The sequence below is a fragment of the Pelodiscus sinensis genome, chromosome 5 (genome assembly GCF_052426305.1).
Source record: "Pelodiscus sinensis isolate ZL-2025 chromosome 5, ASM5242630v1, whole genome shotgun sequence".
NCBI lineage: Eukaryota > Metazoa > Chordata > Testudines > Trionychidae > Pelodiscus > Pelodiscus sinensis.
The window spans coordinates 20,373,680-20,398,324 of NC_143056.1; the positions used below are offsets into that span (position 1 = coordinate 20,373,680).

Here is a 24,645-nt window from a genome sequence, read left to right on the forward strand (position 1 = left end):
TGATCCTAGAACAAACTTGTGGCAACAAGAGCATCACGAAAAGTTTGAGCACTGTGTGCACTGGTGGAGTATGGTCTTCAGTAAGGGTGTGAGTCTGCTAGATTCAATTCAATGTCTTGCCACATACACCGTGTGTGACCCTGGTCATGTTTTTTAATTTCTCTGTGTGTCAGTCTCTGGAATGGGGATAACAGCATTTCCCTACTTCACCTGGATGCTATGATTATAAACCTACGAAAGACTGTGAGATACTCCGATACAGTGAGAAAGGCCTTTATAAATGTAAGCGGGGTCTGAACCACTGCTTCCAAAGCAGCCCGTTGAAAGGGGACAGGAATCCTGGGTGTGGTTATGCTCACTCAGTTGTTTAGCCCTGCAAGGTATTCAACTGTTGATATGTAAATACAGCTCATGCTAGAGTGGGAAAAAAATCCTGGATGTGGTTATGTAAACCCAGTTCAGCCAGTGCTATAGGCCTGATGGATGGTCAACTGTAAGAATGGAATTTTGCCTATTGTAACTAATGTGACTGTTGTGGGGTCACAAACCATGTTAACCCTAAATGTATGAATTGTAAAATATGACCACCAGTGCTTGTAAGAGAGATACTGTCATTGTAAAGAGTCTTGGATGGACAAGCCTTTCCCTTCCAGACTCAAGTGGATGGGATTGGGGGAAGGAGCTTGAACCAGCAGGCTACTTGCCCTCCAGGCATGAGCTGTAAGACTGTTTCAATCAATCTCTCTCTCTCTTCCCCTCTCCTCTCCTGTTCTAAGGATAGAACTAAAAACAGACACCATAAGGGGTCTCTATTATTTTAAAATATTATTCCAGCAGAAGCTGGAATCTTTTGGCCAGACTATGTGGTGGGCCAAGAGCTGAAATCAGAGAAACTGACTTCACAAAAAGCTGAAATCACTAGGTTTAGCCCAAAGCCATTGCAGAAGCAGCAGTAGGTGGCCGGCAGGGCGCCTGGCAGGAGCAAGCAACCAGCCAGTGGCTGGCAGGAGCAGCTGGCAGGCAGCTGGTGAGAGCAACAGCAAGCAGCCAGTGGGGTGGCTGGCAGGAACAGGTGGCTGGCTGGCGGGAAAAGCCAGCATGCGGCCGGTGGGAGCAGGGGCAGGTGGCCAGCGGGATGGCTGGCAGGAGCAAGTGGCCAGTAGGCCGCTGGCGGGAGTGGCTGGCTGGTGGCCAATGGGAACAGCAGCGAGTGGCCAGCGGGGTGGCTGGCAGGAGCAAGCAGCCAGCAGGGGGTTGGTGGGAGTGGCCAGCTGGTGGCTGGTGGGAGCAGCAGCGAGTGGCCAATGGAGTGGGTGAGATGCCTCTTATTCCCACCCCCGCAAGGGTGGGAGGTGAGCTCTGAAAATCACCTCTGAGCTCTGGTCTGCCCTCACCAAGGCAGTAACAGTGAGTGGGGCACAGAGAAAGGCTGGGCATGTGACTGGGACACTTACATTGCTGGACTTGTGAGCCTGAGAGGCAAAGAACATTGCTCAATCTGCTTGAGCTGTGGACATTTACTTGTAGAGCGGCTATGAACGGTCTGTGGTGTTTTCCCAAGTTAATGCCATGTAACTTCTCTCTCTCTTCCATTAAAAGTTTCTTTAGACTCTGTGTTGGCGAGTTAGGAAGCATTGCCTCTCACAGGCACCCAGGTGTGTGTGGAGTTCCCACGCTACTGGGTAGGGGCTCAAGCCAATTCTGTGTGGGATGGATGAAAAGAAAACCCACAATATTAAACCCGGCCCTGGCTGCTGCCAGCGCTACTGTGTCAGTGACCTCTGGTTAATTGGAAAGTGATTAATCTGAGGTAAAATACTCTAGTGTAGAAAGTATTCTAGAACTCAAATTCACAATGGCTGCTCAATAGAGGAACTTCAGTTGATCAGCGGGGAGGGGAGCTTACAGCAAACCCTCATGTCAATGATATCAAGGACGGGACAGATGACACTGACTTCTCTGCACCACAGACTCCTCTGAAGATTTCCCCATTAACCCCCAAATTAGGAAAAACCTGTGGCATAGTTTTCCCTTCTCCCTCGGCCAGCTGTAGGTTGCTATAGGCAGGGGGACCATGAACAACATATAATGTTCAGGAGAGGGAAGGGGGAAAACAAACCAAAAAAAAAAAAAAAATCAATGAAACCTTTTGCATGGAAACAGTGTACACTGAAGGGTTTTTTTTCCCCAAGTTGAAAGCTGATGTTAGCCCAATACAGATAATTCTTTACCCTGCTCACAGGGCTGTTGGCGGTGATTATATATAAAAAAAAAAATTTATAGACACTGTCTGAAAGAATAATGAGATAATGATTACACAACATTCTATCTTGTGCTGGGAAGCTAAAGCCCTGTTTAAAACCTATTCTGAATAAACAAAAAGTGCAAAGCATTGCTGTACCGTTAGCGCAGGAATAAACACAAGCCCTCAGAGTAAGACTTATATAGAGGAACCTTCCACTGACAAGGCATAACCTCAGTGGACCAATTATTTGCACTAGACAGGCATCACAATAAGTTAACCTGCCAACACTGGGTCACATGCCTCAGTTGATATCTTAAGAATAACTGTGCAAGTTTCTTTTAATTAATAGGTCACTTAAATTGAAGTGGAAAGTCTGGATAAAAGGGTTAACATTGCATAAGTTTAGGACTCAGACTGTTGATCTAAGCAGTACCAACAATGTTTATAAAGCAAAAGTCTTGAGTAAAACACACCACACATACAGTTGTACTTTGCCTGTATCATTAAAGGAAAATTTAGAAGTCTGCATGAACATAGTCTTCTGCAGCCTTGAAAGCACTGGATAACATTTATGATGGAGGGAAGGATGGTTGGAGAATTAACATTAAAAAGCTTTGGTTCAACTCTACTCAGCTTAGAGTATTCTGCAAGTAACGAGTTCTAGAATATCTAGAGACTATATGCAATCAGGTTATTTTTAATTTACATGGCTATTGGGGCAGATTTCTCGCTTTGTTTTTTATTCAGCCTCAGGGGTAGGTAAGATCTTACCAAAAAAATCAAGGTCAGACATCAGCTATAGCTATGAAAAAAATATCAATCAACAGATGCTGCCAAGGCAAGAGCATAGGTCTGGAAATGGAAGCAAAATGGGCAATGAAGCATTGCCAAGCCACTGAGATATTAGAAGGCTTTTTTTTTTTTTTTTGGGTATAGGTATGAAAAGGGAAATCGGCCGAGAAGCATACAGCTAAGGAGATGAGGAGTCTGAATGGGCACAGAGCACATCATTAACAAAAAATAAGGGCTTTTGAGCCACAAATCCACTGGCCATTTTATTCTCCACAATACAGCAGTGCTTTAAAAGGGGAAGCCAGGACAATTGAAGGCAGGAACATGAAAATGTACTCTTTAAACAGGACTATTAACCTTCAGCCTATAAAAATACTGAACTACAGCTATTCAGAGCTTGGGACCGAGTAGAGAAGAAAAGAATGCTTATTGTAAGGCTTTGTTGAACATAATAGCTCTTAATATCCTTCTAGGTGATATTTCTATTATAATTATTAATTCTGTGGTGTGTTTTTGGGAGACCACCAGAAAATGGTGTACATTAAAATAAGATTGGAATAAGCATATTTAAGTATCTGTTCTTAAGACTGTAAGTAATAAAATGACTACTATCCAATTGCATTGTTGTTATTTTTGCATTATGGCCATCTTACTTAGAATAAAATCTCCTGTATGAATAGCTTGTGTGTCCCCCCACATATCTTTCCCTATATGAGAAATCATTTTCTCTAATGATAATTACCACTCATCACTGAGAGCATTGGTGAATAAAGACTTTAAGTGTACTCAGTATTCCCACTATAGAATAGCTTTTGATTATGTGAAATCAGCTAAACAAAAACGCACATTCGGATATTCTTTTAGGGATTTTTTCAGTCACCTTGGTAGCATTTTTTAAACTTTCCAATCATCATTGTTTCTTGTTATATGGTACCCACCAAAGGAATAGATTTTCAACACTGATAATGGAAAATATATGTTGTACTGCAACATAAATCAGTCTTCAGCATAACAAGTAGTGCAAACATCCAAATGAGGAGACTTAAGGTATGTCTACACCGTACTCCAAGCCGAGGCTCTGACTCAGGTGTGAGTCCAAGCCTTCCTCTGTCCACACACAAATCAATCTGACTGAGGGCAGCAAGCACTTAGGATCTGGCTCATAGAACTTGGTTGGGTGGGAAGGCGGGTCACAGCCCAAGGGCTGCTGTGCCTTGAGCCCATGCCAGTTTGCAGTGTGAACATAGCACAAGCCATAGACCCATGTCAGAAAGTCTGTGTAGTGCAGGATGCACACATGAGTACAATGGTGGGCAACCTGTGGCCTGCAGGCCACATGCTGCCCATAAGGGTTGTATGTGTGGCCCACAAGACATTTTGTTTATATTGCTCATGAGCAGGAATGCCAGATTCTGCTGGATTCTGGCCATGTCGGTTTTTTCGTACCAATATTATTAAAGTGAGATGCACTTAAAGCGAAGTGTGTGCTGACTGCACACAACATGAACTGTAAAAGCTCCCTGTACATCCAATCAAAGCAGTGCTACAGTTCAATCAGCACATCCCTAAAATTCTAGGCACACAAGTGCAGTTAGCAAATCTACTCTATCCCAGGAGACTGTCTTGGTTATGACGGTCTTGCAGCCCACTGAAATGAAGGAGGGCCACTCATGTGGTACACTCACTAGCCTAGGTGGCCCATCGCTGCTTTAGCACAACCGGCAAACCCAGAGCTAACAACTGTAAATCCAAGACACTCAAGTGTAGGCTTAGAAACACTGAATCCAGGAGCCCAGAAGCCAGGCTTAATGCGCCTTGTAGCCAAACCCTTACAGTATTGTCAGTTCTCGGGTAGTGTGGTTTGTTTACAACAATCCTAATTTCAAAAGGGGATTGACAATTTTGCCTTCCTGTAATACAGGGCCACTTAGCAGCAGCCAGATGTGACTTTTTTCTATTTTGCACTGGGTAAGTGGACGTTCTATTACAGCACACAACAAGAGACAGCACTAGCTATAAATCTATATAAATAAAATCAGCTTTCCAGGATCTCAGACACTGCAATGTTCCAAGGATTCTAAGCCTGGAAAGCTTCAAGTACATCTACTTAGCAGTCTCAACATATACTGGCTAAATAATTCAAGTTGTACTGCGCAATGCAGCTCCCTTCATCTGGGCTGAGGAGTCATCTGAGTAGTACGCTCATTGGATTAGATAATTTGAGCATGGCAAGGGCATTCCATAGTACAGTGTGAATTAGTTTCTCAGCAGACACTGGGAGCAGCTAGAAATGCAACTGTAACCCTTGCAAGCCCAGAACATTCATTATGGGATTTTTTGTTTGTTTGTGATTTTAAACTGTACACTGCTTCTGGCAAACTGTTAGAAATTTTTGAGTGACAGCGGAGGGATCTCCACACACAGACTCCGATTCAGCCAGGTACTTAACATGGGATGAACTTTAAATACATGCTAAACTCCTCTTGTCTTCAACATGACCTAAGAATGCATTTAAAATTAGGCACACTCTTCAGTGCTTTAAGGAACATAAATGGATTTTAGCAGGTCAGTAACTACGTCCCCTGCTGAATCAGGGCCCTAGAAAGAGATGCTTTGCATTATACAGGAACAGGCTCTTGATTAGGAGAACTCTCTTTGTGGTTAAAGTAGGGCATTTAATAAAGGATATCATAGCCTGTCCAAGGCCTTGTCTACACAGGAATTTTTTTTAAGAGGGTGTAAGATAAGGTGTGACTGTAAACTAGTAGTTTTCGTTTTCAACCTATTTACTAAAGTAGGCCAGATATGCAGCTCACTCTGTTTATAGATAGAGTGTGGGAGTGGCCTACATACTATCTGCATAGCCCAGAGGATGTCACATGGGCTGCAGCTGTGTGCTGATTGGGCCACAAGCTGCCTATAGGTTGAGAACTGCTGCTGTAAAACGAACAAAGTATGACTGGTAGAACATACTTATTCCAGTATAACAGTGGCTGTATTCAGTATAAGTTATGTGGCTTCTATAAACAATAACAATGTTCATAGAGGCATTTATATCAGGATAACTATACCATCGTAACAGATAAAACTTTCCCCATGAGGAAAATCCCTAAAGTCCCACTCTCACTGAAGTCAGTGACAAAATTCTCACTAAATCTAAAAGGGTAGGATTGAAAAAGAAAGAAAGCGGGCATACTTAAGTAAAATCACTTTTCTAGAGATTAGGTGTGTGGTGTTTATTGAACCTCTTCTACTCAAAACCTGCAATGATTAACAGGAAGTGCTGTTCCAGATCTATTATTTTTTCTCTTTCTCTCTCTCTCTCTCTCTCTCTCTCTCTCTCACACACACACACACACACTCACACACTCACACACACTCACACACACTCACACACCCTTTCCAGTGAAATGTCAGAGATTTACTTTCGTCAGTTCTTCCTACACTCTCTTGGATCCATTAGAATATATGCTTGACAGAGGTTCAAAAGCTTTTTATGTGTGGCACATGACAACTGCAGCAGTTGTCACAGAAACCTGTGGGAGAAGATTGTTTTTCTTCTAAGGCTCTCTCTGTAAATGTGAAGACTTTTTTGTAGTCTGAGAAAAGACAACAGACTTGACACCAGAATGGAGATCACACAACAGAATGGGCATACCCTTAATATGTAGGTTCAAAGGCAGAAACCACACCCCCCCCCCACAGATCTGAGTATAGAAGAGAAGATACCTTCAATCTTCAGTGCTGATTTTGCATGTCCTATTGCTTCCCAAGGTGACGGAATGTCTAGGAATACTGCATCTGCAACATTTGAGACCCCAAACCCGTTTTTACAGACGTCCTGATTCTTCACTGTAACAAGGTGTTCTACTTTATGCTCCTGGAACTCCTCCTCCGCTTTCTCTGCTCTCTGTTGGTGGAACTCCACTGTGTACAGATGCCCTGTAGGAGCCACCGTCCTGATGATAGCATGAGAAAGAGAACCACTTCCGGTACCTAAAGAAAAACAAAACAAAAAAATATTTGAAACACTTTGACACAAAGGTCTAAGTGCCTGTAGAATGGTCTTTCCTAGTGAATTAGCATAAGCTCAAATGCTTGGAATATTTAAAAAAAAAAAAAAACACAGAATGAATGAAATCATTAGTAAAATTTATAACAGCACACAGCCCCACATTAGCAAGGACATGCACTAGACGACCCAATGGGTTTTCTCCATGTTTAGATTCTAGGAACACGGATCAAAAGCCATGCAAGACTTGAATGTTTTGCCTTTAAAAGTAACCTTTTCTTTATAAATTCCTACATCTTTCTGATTCAACATTTACAGAAAGCAATTTCCCCATGGGTCCTCAGATCACTTGTTGAACCAACACATGAGCTGAGAAAGAAAACTTGATGTTATGGAAAGCACCTACCCATCACTGTGATTGTTTATTCCTATATATCCTGATAAATAAAACAAACATTATATGCACAGAAACCATAAGTTCTCCAACCATTATCCAAAATTTCTTTTGGGGGAAAGTCAAGAACAAATTGTTACATCTCACTTAAGACTTTTGTATTAGGTGAAATTTTGCTGACAAGTATCAATGTCTGAAAGTCCTATTTGTGTCCATACAAGCAAAGCCCTTCAGAACAAGAATTATTGTTATTGCTTCTTAGTATTGAGCACTACATATATTCAAGGTGCTATAGACTAAACCCCTGTGAGGTGCAGAGCACACTCAATTCCCGCTAATGCCAATAAGATTTAAGAGGACTCAGCATCTTGCAGTATTGTGACCTACACAACCCTGATTCAGAAAAGTACATACCTAACTTTAAGCACGTAAATAATCTTAATGAAGTAGAACCACTCATGGTTTCAGTCCGGTATGGGCTAGAGAACCATGCTGCATTAGACCTATATCAGTAAGCCAGAGGATTTTGTATTTCAGGGTGTGTCTACATAGCAGGACTTAACTCTAAATAAGCTACGCAAATTGAGCTACACCAATTGCATAGTTTATTTTGAAATAGCTTATTCTGAAATTGGGAGCATCTACATGGCACTTATTTTTAAATAGAGCTCTCTCCCTATGGCTTCCCTTACTCCTCATACAGTGAGGGTTACAGCAGTCAGAGTAAGAAGTCCGCCAGCTTGACAGTATTTCAATTTTACTTCAAAATAACTGCAAGCTGTGTAGACGTAGACTAAGTTATTTCAAAATAATATTACTGTGTAGATGTACCCTTACTGATTTAGAGAACATTTAAAAAAATAACTTTCGGCCTTCTTAAATAGACAGCTGAATGAATCAGCAGCAATGCTTGCATTAAACAAAACAGCAAACAAGCAAACTCAAATTCCTAAACTTCTTCACTGTACAGATTACCTAACCAAATTGTTGCCCGAAGTTCTCCCTATTCAAAGGAAAAAATTAGCACATTGAGGTGAGCATCACACATACACCAGGGAGGGGCCCATTACCATGGGCACCCAAAAAACAGCACACAGACACTCCCATCCATGAGTTGTAGAGGCACACACAAGTATTCCCAACCTCTTAAAATGGATTCTAATATGGTAAGCAGGACACTATTAAAACTAACATGTGCATAGCAATGTGATATTGTCTTCGGATTGATTTTTAGGACAACAGCAGTGAGCTATTGATCACAAGATGCTCAAGTGACCAAAATCCTGACCTAATGTCTCCTGCCAGAAGGCATGATTGCATGACAGAACTTTTGCACCCCCAGGGAATGTAATTATTTAACCTTCCAACTGGCTAATGTTGCACTCTCTCTGGATCTATCTGCAGTTTATGTAAAAGAAGCAAACAGAAGAACTGTCAGCACAGCTGTGACATAAGTAGAAAGGGAGGCAGCTTGTACGTGTATCTTGTTTCCTTCTTCATATTCTTTTAAATTTTTAATGACCTTCCTCTTAAATCTGCTCTGAAAACACCACAGAAGATGTTGTTTTTCTCCTTTTTTAAGATCCCCCACAAATGCTCCAACCCAAGACCAGAAATAAAACAAGATGCTGAATTTAAAGAGGAGGCATGTGCAGGTGCATATTCCATATACTGCAATTCCTTAAGTGAGGTTACCAGGAATCACTTTGTCACCACTTGAGTACTATGAACACAGGAAGAATACATGTAACCATATAAAATTCTATTATACTAACGGCGTCAATGCTCTCCTTTCTAAAGATGCTTACATGGCTGCCCTTCCTGCCAACGTTCTCAGCTTCCCGTTGTTATGAGAACAGCAATTCTGAGTCACAAAACCTTGTAGAAATTAGCTTTTCTAAAGGTGCTGAACATTATAGATACAATCCTGTGAAGCACTAAGTGCCTGGCCTGCTCTGACTTCAATCCGAGTTCAGGGCTCTCAACACCATGCAGAATAGGTCCCTTCACAGATTAATATTTCCCCCCTGCATTCACGGCAGTTCACTGCATTCAGCATCTATCCATAGGGTAATCAGACACTGCCATTGCTACCCAATCTGCAGTATCTTACGAATGCAGGGCATTAACTGGATGTTTCTGGTGCAGCGCAAGGGCAAGAAAAGGTTATTTCCTCCTCGGCTACTGATACGTAATGATAACACTCCTTGATAGTTTCTTCCTCTCATCTCCCCAATTTGTTTTTCAATTTTTTCCTGAGTCCTAATCAGCAACTGAAAAGTAGAATTCAGCAAAATGCTGCCTACAATGGTTTCAAACTGCAGCACTCCAAAGAGGGCTTTTGCTAGGAGCAGGAAACAATTTTATCTGGCTGCTCTCTCTGGGATACAGGATCATTTAGGCAAACAGCCAAATGCAGGGGGCACTGAATGTTTGCGATCTATTGCTCAGTTTGTGCTGAGATTTTAATCACATTGCAATAATGTCTCCACAATAATATTCTCTCTCTCTCATATTTAAAACCCAACAAGCTAAATTCAGTCCTTGACTTCAGTAGGATTCCATTCCCTAAACAGCAGTAAATTTGTCCCAGAACTGTTTACACTGGGTATGTGCTGAAAGCAGGACAATTTCTGGGACAATTACAGTTTTTGTAAGTTATACACTAAGTTGTTTGAGTTTTTGATAGGTTGTAATATAAATGGTCTTACAAATTAAGTTTGCTCTCTAGCATATTACCACGTATGTATCAGTAGTATGAGGACAGCAAAATCTAGGTTACTTTACACTGCATTAAAAAGCTGTTCTTAATGGCAGCTACTGCTGTAGAAATCAGGTATGTAATTGCATACAAACACCATCTGTGAATCCCACTCAAGCTGCTACAGGTCCAGAATAAGCCTGTGGTCATTGTTAATGAGCTTTGCAAGCCTGATGTTTCTCTTTACTGACTAAATATTTTATGATTTAAAAGTTCAGCCACAGAGTTACATTACTGCAGTGTGCACACATAACGGCATCAGGCAGATTCCTGTGACAGATCTCTCTTCCTGTGGGCAAAATTCATAACCCGAACTATCGACAATGTATGGGGAACCATAGGCACACCAACTCCATGTCTGGTGCTAGAGCACTCCTGGAAAAAAAAATTGAGTGATTAGCATTTACCAGTAGCCAGCACCCCACACTGACCCCAGCACAAAACAGGGTTCTGGGGTGTTCAGGAGCTGGGAGGAGGGGAGAAGGAGGGATGAGGTATGTTCTGGAGAGAGGGTGAAACTGGGTGGGAAGAGATGGGGTGGGAAGAAACGGGGTGGTGGAGAGGACAACCCAGGGAAAGGAAGAAGCCAACGCCTATATGGGGTACCAACCTAAGGACCAAGGAGCCAGAGGCAGGGATTAAGCTCCTGTGCACAAACCACAGAGGCTTTGTAGCTGCTTGCAACTCTGTAGATCAATGGGCCACTCTCCACCAGCTCACTCACATTCCCTTCTCCCCTGATGAGCCTCAAGCTCTATGGAGCTAGGTACGTCCTACTCCCAGCCTGCCTAGCTGCAAGGCACTCCATGGTTAGAAGGATTTGTGCCAAAATACCATGTGGTATTTCTGCATCTTCCCACTGTTCCCATCAGTGTGTGGGAAATGCAGCAAAGTAGTGATTAAATAACTATACAAACCTTATTGATTGCTCAGGCATAGCTGTTCTTTTCACTCACTCCTTACTGTAACAAGATTTTAAAAGCAAAATTTCTGCACAGACCCCAGCCATCTTGATCTGCATGTTTATTTTATTCCTCATCTGTTGTAGAAGGGCATATTTGATCCCTTAAAATAGTTTATGATATTTCAAAACTATGTAGAACACATCACACCACACCAGTATGTATATTACCTATAAATGCAATTCTATCTAGACACACATCACCTCATGATCACTAAACCCCAACAGTATATTACCAGGAAGCAAAATGCAAACAAGTGATTGCTAACCAGTTCTAAACATTAAACTAGCTTGCTTTTCACCTGGCAAGGGATACTTAAATGTGGTCTCCTGGAAACCCACCAGCTTTTGTATGTAGGAATCCAAACTTTGAGTTGCATTACCTTTGGTTGCTACAGATGGTACGCACAGGCAGGGGTACTGGAACAATTTGTATAGCAGGGGTGGGGACTGAGAACTATTGAACAAAAGTGCAAAACCCTGTATATAATAGGAGCCCCTCTAGTTACTCTAGTATCTATCTGCACAGGATCTTTCCCGGACTTCCTGATTATAGGATTCTGTTTTTAAACAAACAAAACATTTAATTTTTAAAATACAGATGTGTATGGCTGTGCAGATGTGGGTGTATCTGACTGAATCTCCACTGCCAACCCTGTAATTCAGAGGTTAAGGTTAGAGAAGCTCACAAATCCACAGGCAGTCTCAGATTGCTTGGAGGTAAGAAAAAGTTAAAAAATTTAAAGAGCACTATCAAATATTATGTCAGCATAATATTCATACAGCATATCAGTAGATTTGTGGGGATGACTGCAAGATTTGGTCAGATGCATCATATATTTGGGTGCAGCAAATACAATAAAATAGCGATATGCAGTCACATTTGCCTATCTCAGCTATAACTCTCAAAGCTAGCAAATGATAATAAAGTGGTGGCAAGACATCAGTCAGCAGCAGGAACTGATGGAGTCTCACAGGTCAGGAAAGAAATAGTCTCTAGGCAGTACTAATGGCCGACATTAATCTGTAGGGGCAAGAGGTAGGACAATAAGAATATGCACAATAAATGCAGAGAACAGGAAAGTAATTATTCATTATTTTGCACACCCAAAGGCACACTATGGATTTAATGGAAATAATTCTTAAAATGCTTACTGTCCAAATTCAAGTATGATACATGCTGCTGGGATAATACGGACACAAAAAGGGAGGGAAGGAAGGAGGGAGAGATAACAACACAGTCTCAGGGTTACTTCAGTAAGGTAAACACACACCTCACAGGGCTCTTTTCTAGAAGAATAGCTCTCTCAAGGAGGACACAACTGAGTTTTTAAGAAGGGAGATGAATGAGGAGCATCACTGCGTGGTGAACAGGTTTAGAAAGTGCAATCCATGCACAGGTGCATATGGGAAGGAAGGGGGAGAAAGGGAAGTATCCAGGCTGGCATCAACAGCAGAGGGGATGGGGGGAAAATGTGAAAACAGAAGTTTCCTTTCTTGAAAAGAGAAAGGAAGATTCTTACAGGAAGTCCATCTGCTGTCAAAATGGAGATGTGTGGACAGTTCCTTAAGCTATACCATAATATCCCTCTTTGGTCTCCAGAATGTAGAAGCTGTCAAACAATGTGCTTAATGAAACTACCCTTGCTGACAATACTGTAGCCAAAGGCCTTTCTTAGACCTACTACCTTTAATGTGAAGACTGCCTTGACTTTAGTGGGCTTTGGTTAGATCTACTTATACATCAGAGGAGTGCCATACCCTCTCGTGTGTTGACAGATGAGGCTAAGCTTATACTGAATATGCTTTTCAACAGAGATCAAATTCTCGCTTTTTCAGATTTATTTTGCTCATGCAATAGCCAAAGGATAGATATGGCAGATTAGTGTGAATATGTTCCCAAACCGAATGAATTATTACCGGGTTTTGGGTCATGCTTTATATTAGAAGTGCATTTATTGATAATCATATGGGAAACTAACAGATTATAAACACTTGACACATGCTATGTCTATAACATGATTATAAGAACATGAGTAGAAGCTGTTCTTGAAAGTTGTAAGCATCATCCAATTGAGGACTTTAATAATATATATATATATAATATATATATAAATAAAATGTACCCTTAATATTAGAGGTGACCAAAGTTCATTGAAACATTTGCATAACTCATTTAGAGCACCTCTAGAACAGGCCTGATATTATCTTTAAGAGCTTCACAATTGGCGACAGAAGAAGCCATACCACTCCCATCACTGAAGAATCCAAAATCTATTTTCATATGGCACTGAAGTATGATTCAGCAATGCTGAACACAGGATTTAGCCAAAGTAAAAAAAAGGTAGGTATTCCAGTGAGCGTTGGTGGGTTTGAATTTGCTCTAGGACTGCCGATAGTTAATTATCATTGGTAGAGCTGTCCAGAACATTTTCAACTAAATGTCATTTCATCAAAGCTAAGAGGTTTCCAAGATGTATCCGTTTCAAGGAAGTTTTCTGAGGTTCAAGACTGATTTCTGACCAGACTTTCACTTAAAAGATCAGCTGTTTTCTGATGGAAAACCTGTTCTGACAATTCCATTAAAAAAAAAAACACACACTCAAAAAGGTTTGTTTCATTCTAACATGGAACAAAAATAAAATTCTGAATTTTCAAAGGCCGATGCAAAGCAGAGTTGTTGTCCCTGGAGCAGCTCTGATCACTAAATAGAAAACAGCCTTGTCTGGAATGTTGCTGTTAAGAGTCATTCTGTAGAGAAAAGTGACATGGAGGGAGATTCATTTCTATCCCTTAATCTAGGCCACTGGTTCTCAAACGTTTTGGCCCATGGCCCACCCAACTCAATGCAGACCTTTCCGTGGACCTCTAGCTCCTAATGGAAACTCACTGTTAACTATACAATTACTCCTGAGCCATTTTGCTAGTGCTGCAGCTAAGGAGAACAGTTTAATTTAACCAGTAATAAAGGAAATGTTAATCCATTTTTTAATACAGATTAAGTGTTGTAAACTAACATAAGAAAGTTAAATTGTTAATTTAAGTCAATACAAAAGCTTTCAACATTGTCTTCATTTATAGTAGGGGTGAGAACCTTTTTTAGGTTGGGGGATAAAGACCCACAGAAAAATCATTTGGAAGTCACGCAGGTGAGAAGCAAAAACAAAACAAACTAACAAATCCCACAACCCGCACTGAAGTGGCCCCCAGCTCAGACACTGCCCTTCCCTGGTGATCTGGGGGTAGGAAGTGGAAGTAAAAGGCCAGGAAGGACTGAGGTTTAGGGCTTCCCATAGGTCAGATTAACTCTTCTGGGGTTAGTGGATTTGTAGACCCCTCTAGGCTCTGGGGTGGAGTAAAAAGTGAGGGTTCAGTGGGTGGGACAGGGGTGTCAGCAAGTGGGATGGGGGTGCAGGATGTGGGTAGGACGTAGAGTTCAGGAGCAGGATGGGAAGGGAGCATCTGGTCAGAAGGAGGGGGCTAAGCTTGAGCCACGGACCATCTGCAAGGTGCCTGTGGACCACTAATTTTGAGAACCACTGATCTAGGCAGAGCCTGCAACATGCTCTACCAAGAGTAAAGACTGACTGTGATTAAAGCTACCTGACAGAGCTGGAAGTTAAAGAACAACTGGTCTCTTTCAGCAGACAGGTGTTTTACCCACTCAGGGCTATTCCCAGTCTCTGTCTGCTCCACAAAGCTCAGACTGTGACTTTGTCTACACTTAACAATTTAAAGCAAGGCGGGGAAACTTTTTGGGTTGGGGGCCCACACAAGTGAGAAGGAAGAAAAACAAACAAACAAACAAACCCCCAACCCTCACTGACATGGCCTCAGTCTGAGAATGAGAAAGGCACTCCCCACATTCCTCTTGCACACCAGAGCATAGGGGGCCTGGGCTAGATTTTGTGTGCTCTAGCCCCGCATGGAGGGGCTGGAGCACGGGCTCCCCAATACTGGTGGCCCCCAGCTTACCTGGGTCTGGCCCCATCTGGCCCCAGGTTCCCCACCTCTGGTTTAAAGTGCAGCCGCAGCAGTTCTCCCAGCACGCTATGTAAACCACCTTTCTGAGGGGAGTAGCTAACAGTGCTGGGTTCCCAGCACCATAGCCTGCCTGGTTCATACTTTACTGGCACTTTACACCACTGTAACTTGCTGTGCATGTGTGCAGGCGCGTACGTACATGTCCACACCCCTGAACCAGATAGTTACAGCGCTGTGAAGTGCCGGTGTAGACTTGGTCTGTGTATCCCATTATCTGACTTTTTGTATCCCTTTTTGTAGGTTCTCTCATTGTGAGGTTACCCAATTCTGAAAGCAGTACTCTAAAAAGTACAGTATAAGCTCAGAGCTATGAGCTGAACAGTCAATTACAAACCTCATTTGCAAGTGGAAGTATGCAACCAGGCAGCTGCAGCTAGAAACAATCCCTCCCACCCCAAATACAGTACAATACTGTGTTGAATATAACTACCAAAGAAAGAAAGAGAAAGCAGCATTTTTCTTGTGTAAAGTAAAGTTTCAAAGCTGCATGAAGTCAACATTTGGTTGTAAACTTATGAATGAACAACCATCACGTTAGAGTAGTGTTTCTTAAACTTTTTAAGACCAAGGAACATCAAAAAAAAATTTTTTTAAATGAGGAACACCAAGGATTCCCCCCCCCTTCAACAAAAAGGTCAGGGGAGGGGACAAAAGGGTTGGGGAAAAGTTATAAGGTCGCCTGCCCTAAGGGCGGCCATTTTGAATTCTGTTCTCCGCGGCACGTCTGACTGCCTCGTGGCACACCAGTATGCCACGGAACACGGTTTAAGAAACACGGTTTTAGAGTTACGAACAGCCTCATTCCCAAGGTGTTTGTGACTCTGAAGTCCTACTGTAACCTTAATTCTGATAGAACTGGCAATAGGTAAATATACATTATTAATTTAAACAGCAGCAGGAGATGGGGAAGGAGGAAAGGTTCATAGACTAAGAATCATGAGACATTCGCCAGATTCCTATATACTTCAAAACAGGAGAAGAGAGCATTTGTACCATTTCGTTAAAAATAAAGTAAGCAGAAAAATAAGCTGTAGTAATACTTATTAGGAATGTAAGTGACTAGTCGACTACCTGATAAGCAAATGCTTATCAGGTAGTCAATTAGGAACTTGACTAGTTGCTCCCCCATCCCCTTGCTGCCTCTATCAGAGGGAGGCAGCAAGGACGGCGGGGGAGGGAGCTCAAGCCAGTGCTGAGAGAGCAGGGAGGCAGAGGGCAGCAGGGAAGTAGCATGAGTCGGGATTGAAACAATCTCACTTGGGCCAGTGCACTGCTGCTCCTCGCCCTTTGAAATATACAAGACCTGTGGGCAGCTCCTATGCATTTCAAAGAGAGAGGCAGCATTCCAGCTGCGTCTCTCCCTTCAAAATATACAAGAGCCATGCATTTCAAAGGGAGAGGCTCAAAGGAATAGTAAGCGCCCCCGTTATCGACTAATCGAGTAGTTGATGGAAATTCCATTGACTACTCAATTAGCTGATTAACTGAAACTGAATATCCCTAATATTCATGTCACACATGACTGTGGTTTTTTAATCTAAACCTGTTTCCAAAACTCAATGTTAGAAAATTAAAGATTCTAGTCATATTTTTCTTAAAACTGTTTTATTTAATTTACTAGAGATATATTATGCAGTTTGCTCCATTTCATTTCTGACCAAAAGCATTTTATCTTTCCCTCCCTACTGCAGTCTTATGTATATGAAGTTCATCTTTTTTTGTTTCAACACCAGCTGTTAATATAAACATTAAGCTAAATTCTACTTTGTTACACTCATGTAAATGCAGAGCAATTTGCTGCAGTCTGTGAAGTTAGTCTGGATTTACAGCAGTGTAAAAGAGTAAAATTTGACCTAGTCATTGTTACTGCACCAGCACCATAAAGACGTGTATTTGTGTAAGCATATAACCACAGAAACGTTTAGCGGTTACATATTTATACACACAGGGATGTAACCAAGTAGTCAAGTACTTGACTACCCAAGCTTATCTGATAGTCTACTCAACTCCTCAACTACTCACTGCCCACTCTCCAGCCCCCTGCTGCCTCTGTATGAGAGGCAGCAAGTGGCAGGAACAAGAGCCAGCGCTGGAGGGAGCTGGCTTAAAAGTCTCCATGGTGCTGCCTGACCTTTACCCACACTGCCTCTACCAGAGGCAGCAAGCAGGGGTAGGAGGGAGGGGGGGCGGAGAGAAACAGACACGGCCTCTGCCCGTGTTAGGCTGAGATTAGCAGTGGACAGAGACTGCTCCGGCACCAGCCCCTGCCCATGACCAGCCTGGGCAGCTGCGAACAGGGGCTGCTGGAGCCAGCACAGAGCAGTCCCAGCTACCAAGCTCTTACTACATTTAAAATGCAGAACTGCAGCAGTCCGGAGCTGGCACAAGCTGGGACTGCTCGGTGCTGGCTTGTGCCAGATCCAGCAGCCCCTGTTCATGGCAGCCCAGGCTGGCCACGGGCAAGAGTTGCTGCTGAAGCAGCCTCTGCCCACAGCCAGCCTCAGCCTACCACAAGCAGAAGATGCCTCTATCCCTCCCCCCCCCGCCCCGCTGCCTCTGGGAGCTACCCCCACTGCAGCTCTGCAGAGCAACTCCCCTTATCGACTGATCATGTAGTCGACACAAATTGTATCGATTAGCACAATAATCACTCCTTAACATTCTTAGGGGGGCAGGTGGGACCTATTGTTCACAGGGAGCCAGCTTTTACTTAGGTTCTTGCCTATTCCCCCTGCCCGCCTCCGCTGCCTCTGATAGAGAGGCAGCAACACAGGGGGCAGGCGGCTCGGCAGGAGCCAGCACTTGGCGAGGGTGGGGGGAAGAGGGGCCTGAGCTAGAGCCACAGACTGTGCGTGCCACTCAAAATCAGCTCACATGCCACTTATGGTACATTGCCGACCCCTGATCTAGAACAAATTATTTAGGACTGATGGACTATAGTCTGTTTTAGGATCCCATCAAGATATGTTACACCATACTACACCACCTTTGCACGCCAGCTCACAAGTCCCTTGTAATTCAGAGCAGCAGCAGGGGAGGTTATGTGGGCTGACCCATGACCCGCGGGAGCAGGGACTGAGTTGGCATCTTCATGCCCCCGCTTCCTTGTCTCTTAATATTGCAGAACTGCAGCTGGGGAGATGGGGGTGGGGTGGGGATGTGACTAGTCAATAGTGATAACTGATAAGCTCCTGCTTATCAGTTAGTTGACTAGTTGCTTACATCCCTAATATGCACAGTAAAAATTATATAATAGTATTTTTCATTGCATTTCAGACCTTGTAGGAGGTGAAATCTCTTAATCATGAAAGTGTAACTTACAAACGTAGTTTGTTTTTTTTTGGTTACATAACTGCGCTCAAAAGCAAAACAATGTAAAAGTGTGGAGCCTACAAGTCCACATTTATGGGAGACACTGCTGCCTGCTTCTTATTTACAATGTCACCAGAAAGTAAGAACAGGCATTCACATGGCACTTTTGTAGCTGGCACTGTAAGGTATTTACTACCAGATATGCTAAACATTCATATGCACCTACATGCTTTGGGCCTCATTCCAGATGTCCTGACATACTGATGAGAAGTCCTGTGGCACCTTATAGACTAACAGATTTATTGGAGCATAAGATTTCGTGGGTAAAGATCCACTTCGTCAGATGCATGTGACAAAGTGGATCTTTGCCCACGAAAGCTTATGCTCCAATAAATCTGTTAGTCTACAAAGTGCTACAGGACTTCTCACTGTTTATGCAGATTCAGACTAACGCGGCTACCCCCCTGATAGCTGACATACTTAGGATGCTCATTTAAAAAAAAAAAAAAAAAACCACCACCACAACAATGCATTAAATTTATAAATGAACTCCATAGGGGGAAACTTTATATCTGCTGCTCTGCATTACCCTTATTCTGTCATATATTTCATGTTATAACAGTCTTGCATGGTGACTCAGCTCATGTTCATTTTAAGAACATTTTCACAGCAGATTTGACAAAATGCAAAGAGGATACTAATGTGAGATTTCTAAAAATAGCAACAGGACTCCACCCAAGGTTTAAAAATCTGAAGTGCCTGCCAAAATCTGAGGGGGATGAGGTGTGGAGTTTGCTTTAAGAAGTCTTAAAACAGTAACACTCTGCTAAAGATGGTATAGAACATGAACCACCAAAGAAGAAAATCAATCTGCTGGTGGCATCTGACTCAGACAATCAATGTGCATCAGACCTCACTGATTTGGATCATTATTAATCAGAACCCATTCTCAGTGAGGAAGCGTGTCCTCTAGAATAGTGGCTAAAGCATGAAGAGACTCATGAATCTTTAGTGCATCTAGCACAAATATATCTTTCAATGCCAACTACAACAGTATCACAAGGACACCTGTTCTCACTTTCATGAGACATTTTAATCAAGAAGGTGGAAGCATCATCTCCTGCAAATTGTAATCAACCTTTTTTGTCTGAATGATTGGCTGAAGAAAAAGTAGGTCTGAGTAGACTTATAAGCTCCAGAGTTTGACAGTTTTATTTTTGAATGCAGTTATTTTTTGTATGTAATTCTGCATTTGCAAGTTCAATCTTCATTATAAAGAAATTAGACTGCAAACTTATATCAGGTGAGCTGAAAAATACATTTTTACGGTGCTAATATTCATAATCAAAAAGTAGAGTGAGCATTGTTTAATTGAAATCAATAGATCTGTGTGGGGAAGGATGTGAAGAGCCTTACATTCTTGAGTGAAATGTGGTGTAAAATATTCCAGTTCTTCATAATAGGTGGAGTAGTTGGTTGGCCTCATTGATGTGATCATCATGGTTGAGAACTGCAATGGTATTATATTTGTCTGCTGGTTTGATTGTGACCCACTAACCCCAGGTTTTTTTGGTAACAGCCTATATCATCTTGAAAGGTCTCTAAGAATGTGTGTTGTTTAGCATAGTTATCTGTGACATTGTAAGTACCTTTCCCTGATCTGAGGAAAAGCTCAAGAGAAAAACAGAAGTCTATATATTTACCAAACAGAAGTTCGTCCAGTAAGAAATATTACCTCACTCACTTTGTGTGTCTAGTATCACAGGAGCAACCAGCTACAAAAACTGCAATTCCAGCCCTAAGACTACTATTGTATAAACCAGAATTTCGACATGGGAGGTTCAGAGTTTGACATACTAAGTGCATATTAAATGCAATAGTGTTTTACAAATCTGAAAATGCCAGCTTCCAGCATTCAGGGGTTAAAAATATATATATCACGTTCCCTATTCCACAAACTGGAAAGAGAATGACAGATGAAATTGTAGCTGCGTGTGAAAGATGGCTGTGCCCAAAAGGCTGCCAAATATTATGCAAGACTGGGAATGGGAAACCTTAACGAAAACCACAACAACATTGTGCACTATTTTTATGTATCTGACTCAAAAGACAAGCAGGTTTACAAAAGGATTCCATGGAGGCAGACAGAATAAATGCCTCAAAAAGACAGGCAGATTTATACATTGAAAATTATATTTCTCCTACAGTACAGGAGAGTAACACCAAACAGCATGAAATGATTATATAACCCTAACAATGTTGCCTGCAGTGATAAAAATATGAAAAATGTTTTATAATGGTGCTTTAACCAGTATGAGAATAAAAAAAATAGAACAGCTCCCCTTTTGCTCTGCAACCAACAGCATCACATGTCTAATGTTTCATGCACAAAACACACCAATAACCTGCTCCGAGGATTAAATCATATGCATGAAAAGCATTGGAACATACGGCACAGATCACCAATGGTGTCAAACCACCCATTGTGTACATTCCATTGCAGCTGACCTTTGTGTGCTGTTTCAGTACTGCACATACATCGCGTAAGAAAGGCCAAATATGTGGATTATGTCGCTCGGTCTGTGAACACTCCCATTTTATCCCACGTATTACAAGTTTAACACATACTATTTTGTTTTCCTTTTCAACCTGCATAAATAAGTTCTACCAATGGTCAAATTATTTTAGAACCGCAGTTCTCAAACGGTGGGTCGGGACCTTAAAGTGGATCATGTCTCCCTTTAATGGGGTCATCGGGACTGACTTAGACTTACTGGGGCCCAAGGCTGAAGCCTGAGCCCACAGCCTAGGGCAAAGCCAAAGCTTGAGGATTTCAGCCTTGGGCAGCAGGAATCAGACTGTAGGTCCCTGCCTGGGGCTGAAAGTCCTTAAGCTTCAGCTTTGGCCCCTTTGCCTAGAGTGGTGGGGCATAGGTTTGCCCCCACTCTCCCACCCGGGGCAGTGGATCTTGAGTGGACTCAGGCTTCAGTCCCCCCCTCCTGGGGCTATAAAGTAATTTTTAGGTCAGAAGGGGGTTGCAGTGCAATGACATTTGAGAAACCCAATTTTAAAAGAATGGTGATTTCTATTTGAGACTTATCAACCAAGCTATTCTGTAGACATCTTCCAAAAGAATTTCAACCCCCCTTTCCCCTCCCCTACACCCAATATTATTAAAAGAGATTCCCAAGCCTGCACCATCCTTTGTGGGTGATAATCTGAGGAACTGTCCTGGATTGAAATGTCATTATGGGAGGTTTTGGAACAAATAGCAAAACTTAACAGTAACAAATCACTGGGACCGGATGGCATTCACCCAAGGGTTCTGAAAAAACTCAAATGTGAAATTGTGGAACTATTAACTGTGGTTTGTAACCTAGTCTTTCAATCTGCTTCAGTACCCAAGGACTGGAAGACAGCTAACATAATGCCAATATTTAAAAAGGGCTCTAGAGGCAGCCCTGGCAATTATACATGGGTAAGTCTAACGTCAATACCGGACAAATTAGTTCAAACGATAGTAAAGAATAAAATTGTCAGACACGTAGAAGAACATAATTTGTTGGGCAAAAGTCAACATGGTTTCTGTAAAGGGAAATCATGTTTTACTAATCTATTAGAGTTCTCTGAAGGGGTTACCAAACATGCAGACAAGAGGGATCCAGTAGATATAGTATACTTAGATTTCCAGAAAGCCTTTGACAAGGTCCTTCACCAAAGGCTCTTGTGTAAATTAGGTTGTCATGGGATAAGAGAGAAGATCCTTTCATGGATTGAGAACTGGTTAAAGGACAGGAAACAAAGGGTAGAAATAAATGGTAAATTTTCAGAATGGAGAGGGGTAACTAGTGGTGTTCCCCAAGGATCAGTCCAAGACCAATCCCATTCAACTTATTCATAAACAATCTAGAGAAAGGGGTAAGCAGTGATGTGGCAAAGTTTGCGGATGGTACTAAACTGCTCAAGATTGTCAAGACCAAAGCAGACTGTGAAGAACTTCAAAAAGATCTCAAACTGAATGATTGGGCAACATAATGACAAATGAAATTTAAAGTGTAAAGCAATGCACATTGGAAAAGATAACCCCAACTATATATACAAAATGATGGGGGCTAATTTAGCTACAACTAATCAGGAAAGAGATCTTGGGAGTTATCGTGGATAGTTCTCTGAAAACGTCCATGCAGTGTGCAGCGGCAGTCAAAAAAGCAAATAGGATGCTAGGAATTATTTTAAAAATGAAAAGGATAGAAAAGAAGATGAAGAATATCTTACTGCCCCTATATAAAACTATAGTACACCCACATCTTTTGAATACTGTGTACAGATGTGGTCTCCTCACCTCAAAAAAGATTTTTGGCATGAGAAAAGGTTCAAAAAAGGGCAACTAAAATGATTAGGGGTTTGGAACGGGTCCCATATGCGGAGAGGCTAAAGAGACTCAGATTTTTCAGTTTAGAAAAAGAGGAGACGGGGGGGGGATATGATAGAGGTATATAAAATCATGAGTGGTGTGGAGAGGGCCAATAAAGAAAAGTTATTTACTTGTTCCCATACTATAAGAACTTGAGGACACCAAATGAAATTAATGGGTAGCAGGTTTAAAACTAATAAAAGAAAGTTCTTCACACTTCCCACAGTCAACCTGTGGAACTCCTTGCCAGAGTTGGCTGTGAAGGCCAGGACTATAACAGAGTTTGAATTTATCTAGCTCTTTTTTTATTCAGGTCAGGTCCATAAAAGGCTATTAGTCAGGGGGTAAGGAATGGTGCCCCGGCCTCTGTTTGTCAAAGGATGGCCGGAGACAAATTGCTTGATCATTGTCTTTGATCCATCCCCTCTGGGGCACCTGGCACTGGCCACTGTCGGCAGACAGGATACTGGGCTTGATGGACCTTTGGTCTGACCCAGTACGGCTGTTCTTATATTGTTATTAAAACAAACTGAACTATTACATCTGAGACTGGCACAATTCGTAATTTTAATTTGCCAAAGAACACTAAATTCATTCCCCCTTCCCAAAAAGGAGGGTTATTTCAATTGATTAATCTTGATATACATATTTCTGCACATGGTACCTACCACACAGAACTAATGTCACATGCAGAGTGTCTTTTCAGTATAGAAAAAACAGAGCATTCAAAATTAAATAGAAATATTGGAACTATAGGCCCAAAAGATCCTAGCAGCAAAAGAACATTTTTAAAAGCGGAAAGCTAAGTCTATTGCTAGGTAAAATGTTAGTTAACAATTTAGAACTATTACCTGATTCACACACTATGGATCCAGGCTTCAATTCCAACATCATGGTTATTAAAGAGATGTCAGTTGAATAAAGAATCTGTGTTCTGTGGGGAAGATTCATAGTCCACAACTCTGGGGTTGGATGAAGAATGAACACCCATCCTCCTTTACTGCAGGTCACCTTTGAGCCATATCTTTTGCCTATGAGATCAGTGGAATGTCTAATGACCCCATACTTAGTCTGAGTTTTACCGCCATGTTGGACTTTCACAGGAAACATCGATTCATGGCCCAAAAACACGATAGCTGTGTCTCCATCTTTTATGGTATCTCTGTATTCAACAAAACTCATTGCGATAGTTTTCTAGTTGTCTGGTTATTTTCACCTGAAGGAGAAGAAACAGAAAAAGCATTCTATAATTTTAGATCATGATGGAACTTTATCTTGAATTATGAAAAATATATGTAATGTTCTATATATAAAACATGAAGAAACTATACACAAGACATTGGCTATTAAATGCCAACTCATCTGATGAAGTGGGTTTTACCAACAAAAGCTCATGATATAATATATTTCTTAGTCTCTAAGGTACCACATGAAAGCTTGTTTTTAAACTTAATATAGTTCAGGATACATTTAGGAAGATAGCAAAAGACACTGGACCGAATCCTTATCCCACTAAAATCAATGGAAAAACTCCCATTGACTTCAATGTGACTGGCATTTTCCATTGTACATTGCTAAACTTGTGTAAAACTATAAATGCAAATTATTTCTTCAGCTTGCTCCACATTGTTACAGAGTTAGCTACAAGATAGGATTGGTAGCAATGAACTCCACTGCACAAGTTCTCTGGCATGCATGTTAGGCAGTGAC

At 41.9% G+C, this 24,645-nt stretch overlaps 1 protein-coding gene across 2 annotated transcripts in view; it reads right to left on the reverse strand.

Annotated features, from left to right (window-relative positions):
* TRMT61A (tRNA methyltransferase 61A) overlaps positions 1–24,645 on the reverse strand; it is a 43,593-nt gene that overhangs the window by 7,069 nt on the left and 11,879 nt on the right. For both annotated transcript variants that reach the window (XM_025188615.3, XM_006130998.3), the window contains exons 2-3: positions 23,787–24,151; positions 6,767–7,033 (exon numbers count right to left, since the gene is read on the reverse strand). In XM_025188615.3, coding sequence (XP_025044400.2) covers positions 6,767–7,033; positions 23,787–24,117 — 598 coding nt within the window. In that variant the 5' untranslated portion in view covers positions 24,118–24,151. The remainder of the gene's footprint in view (positions 1–6,766; positions 7,034–23,786; positions 24,152–24,645) is intronic.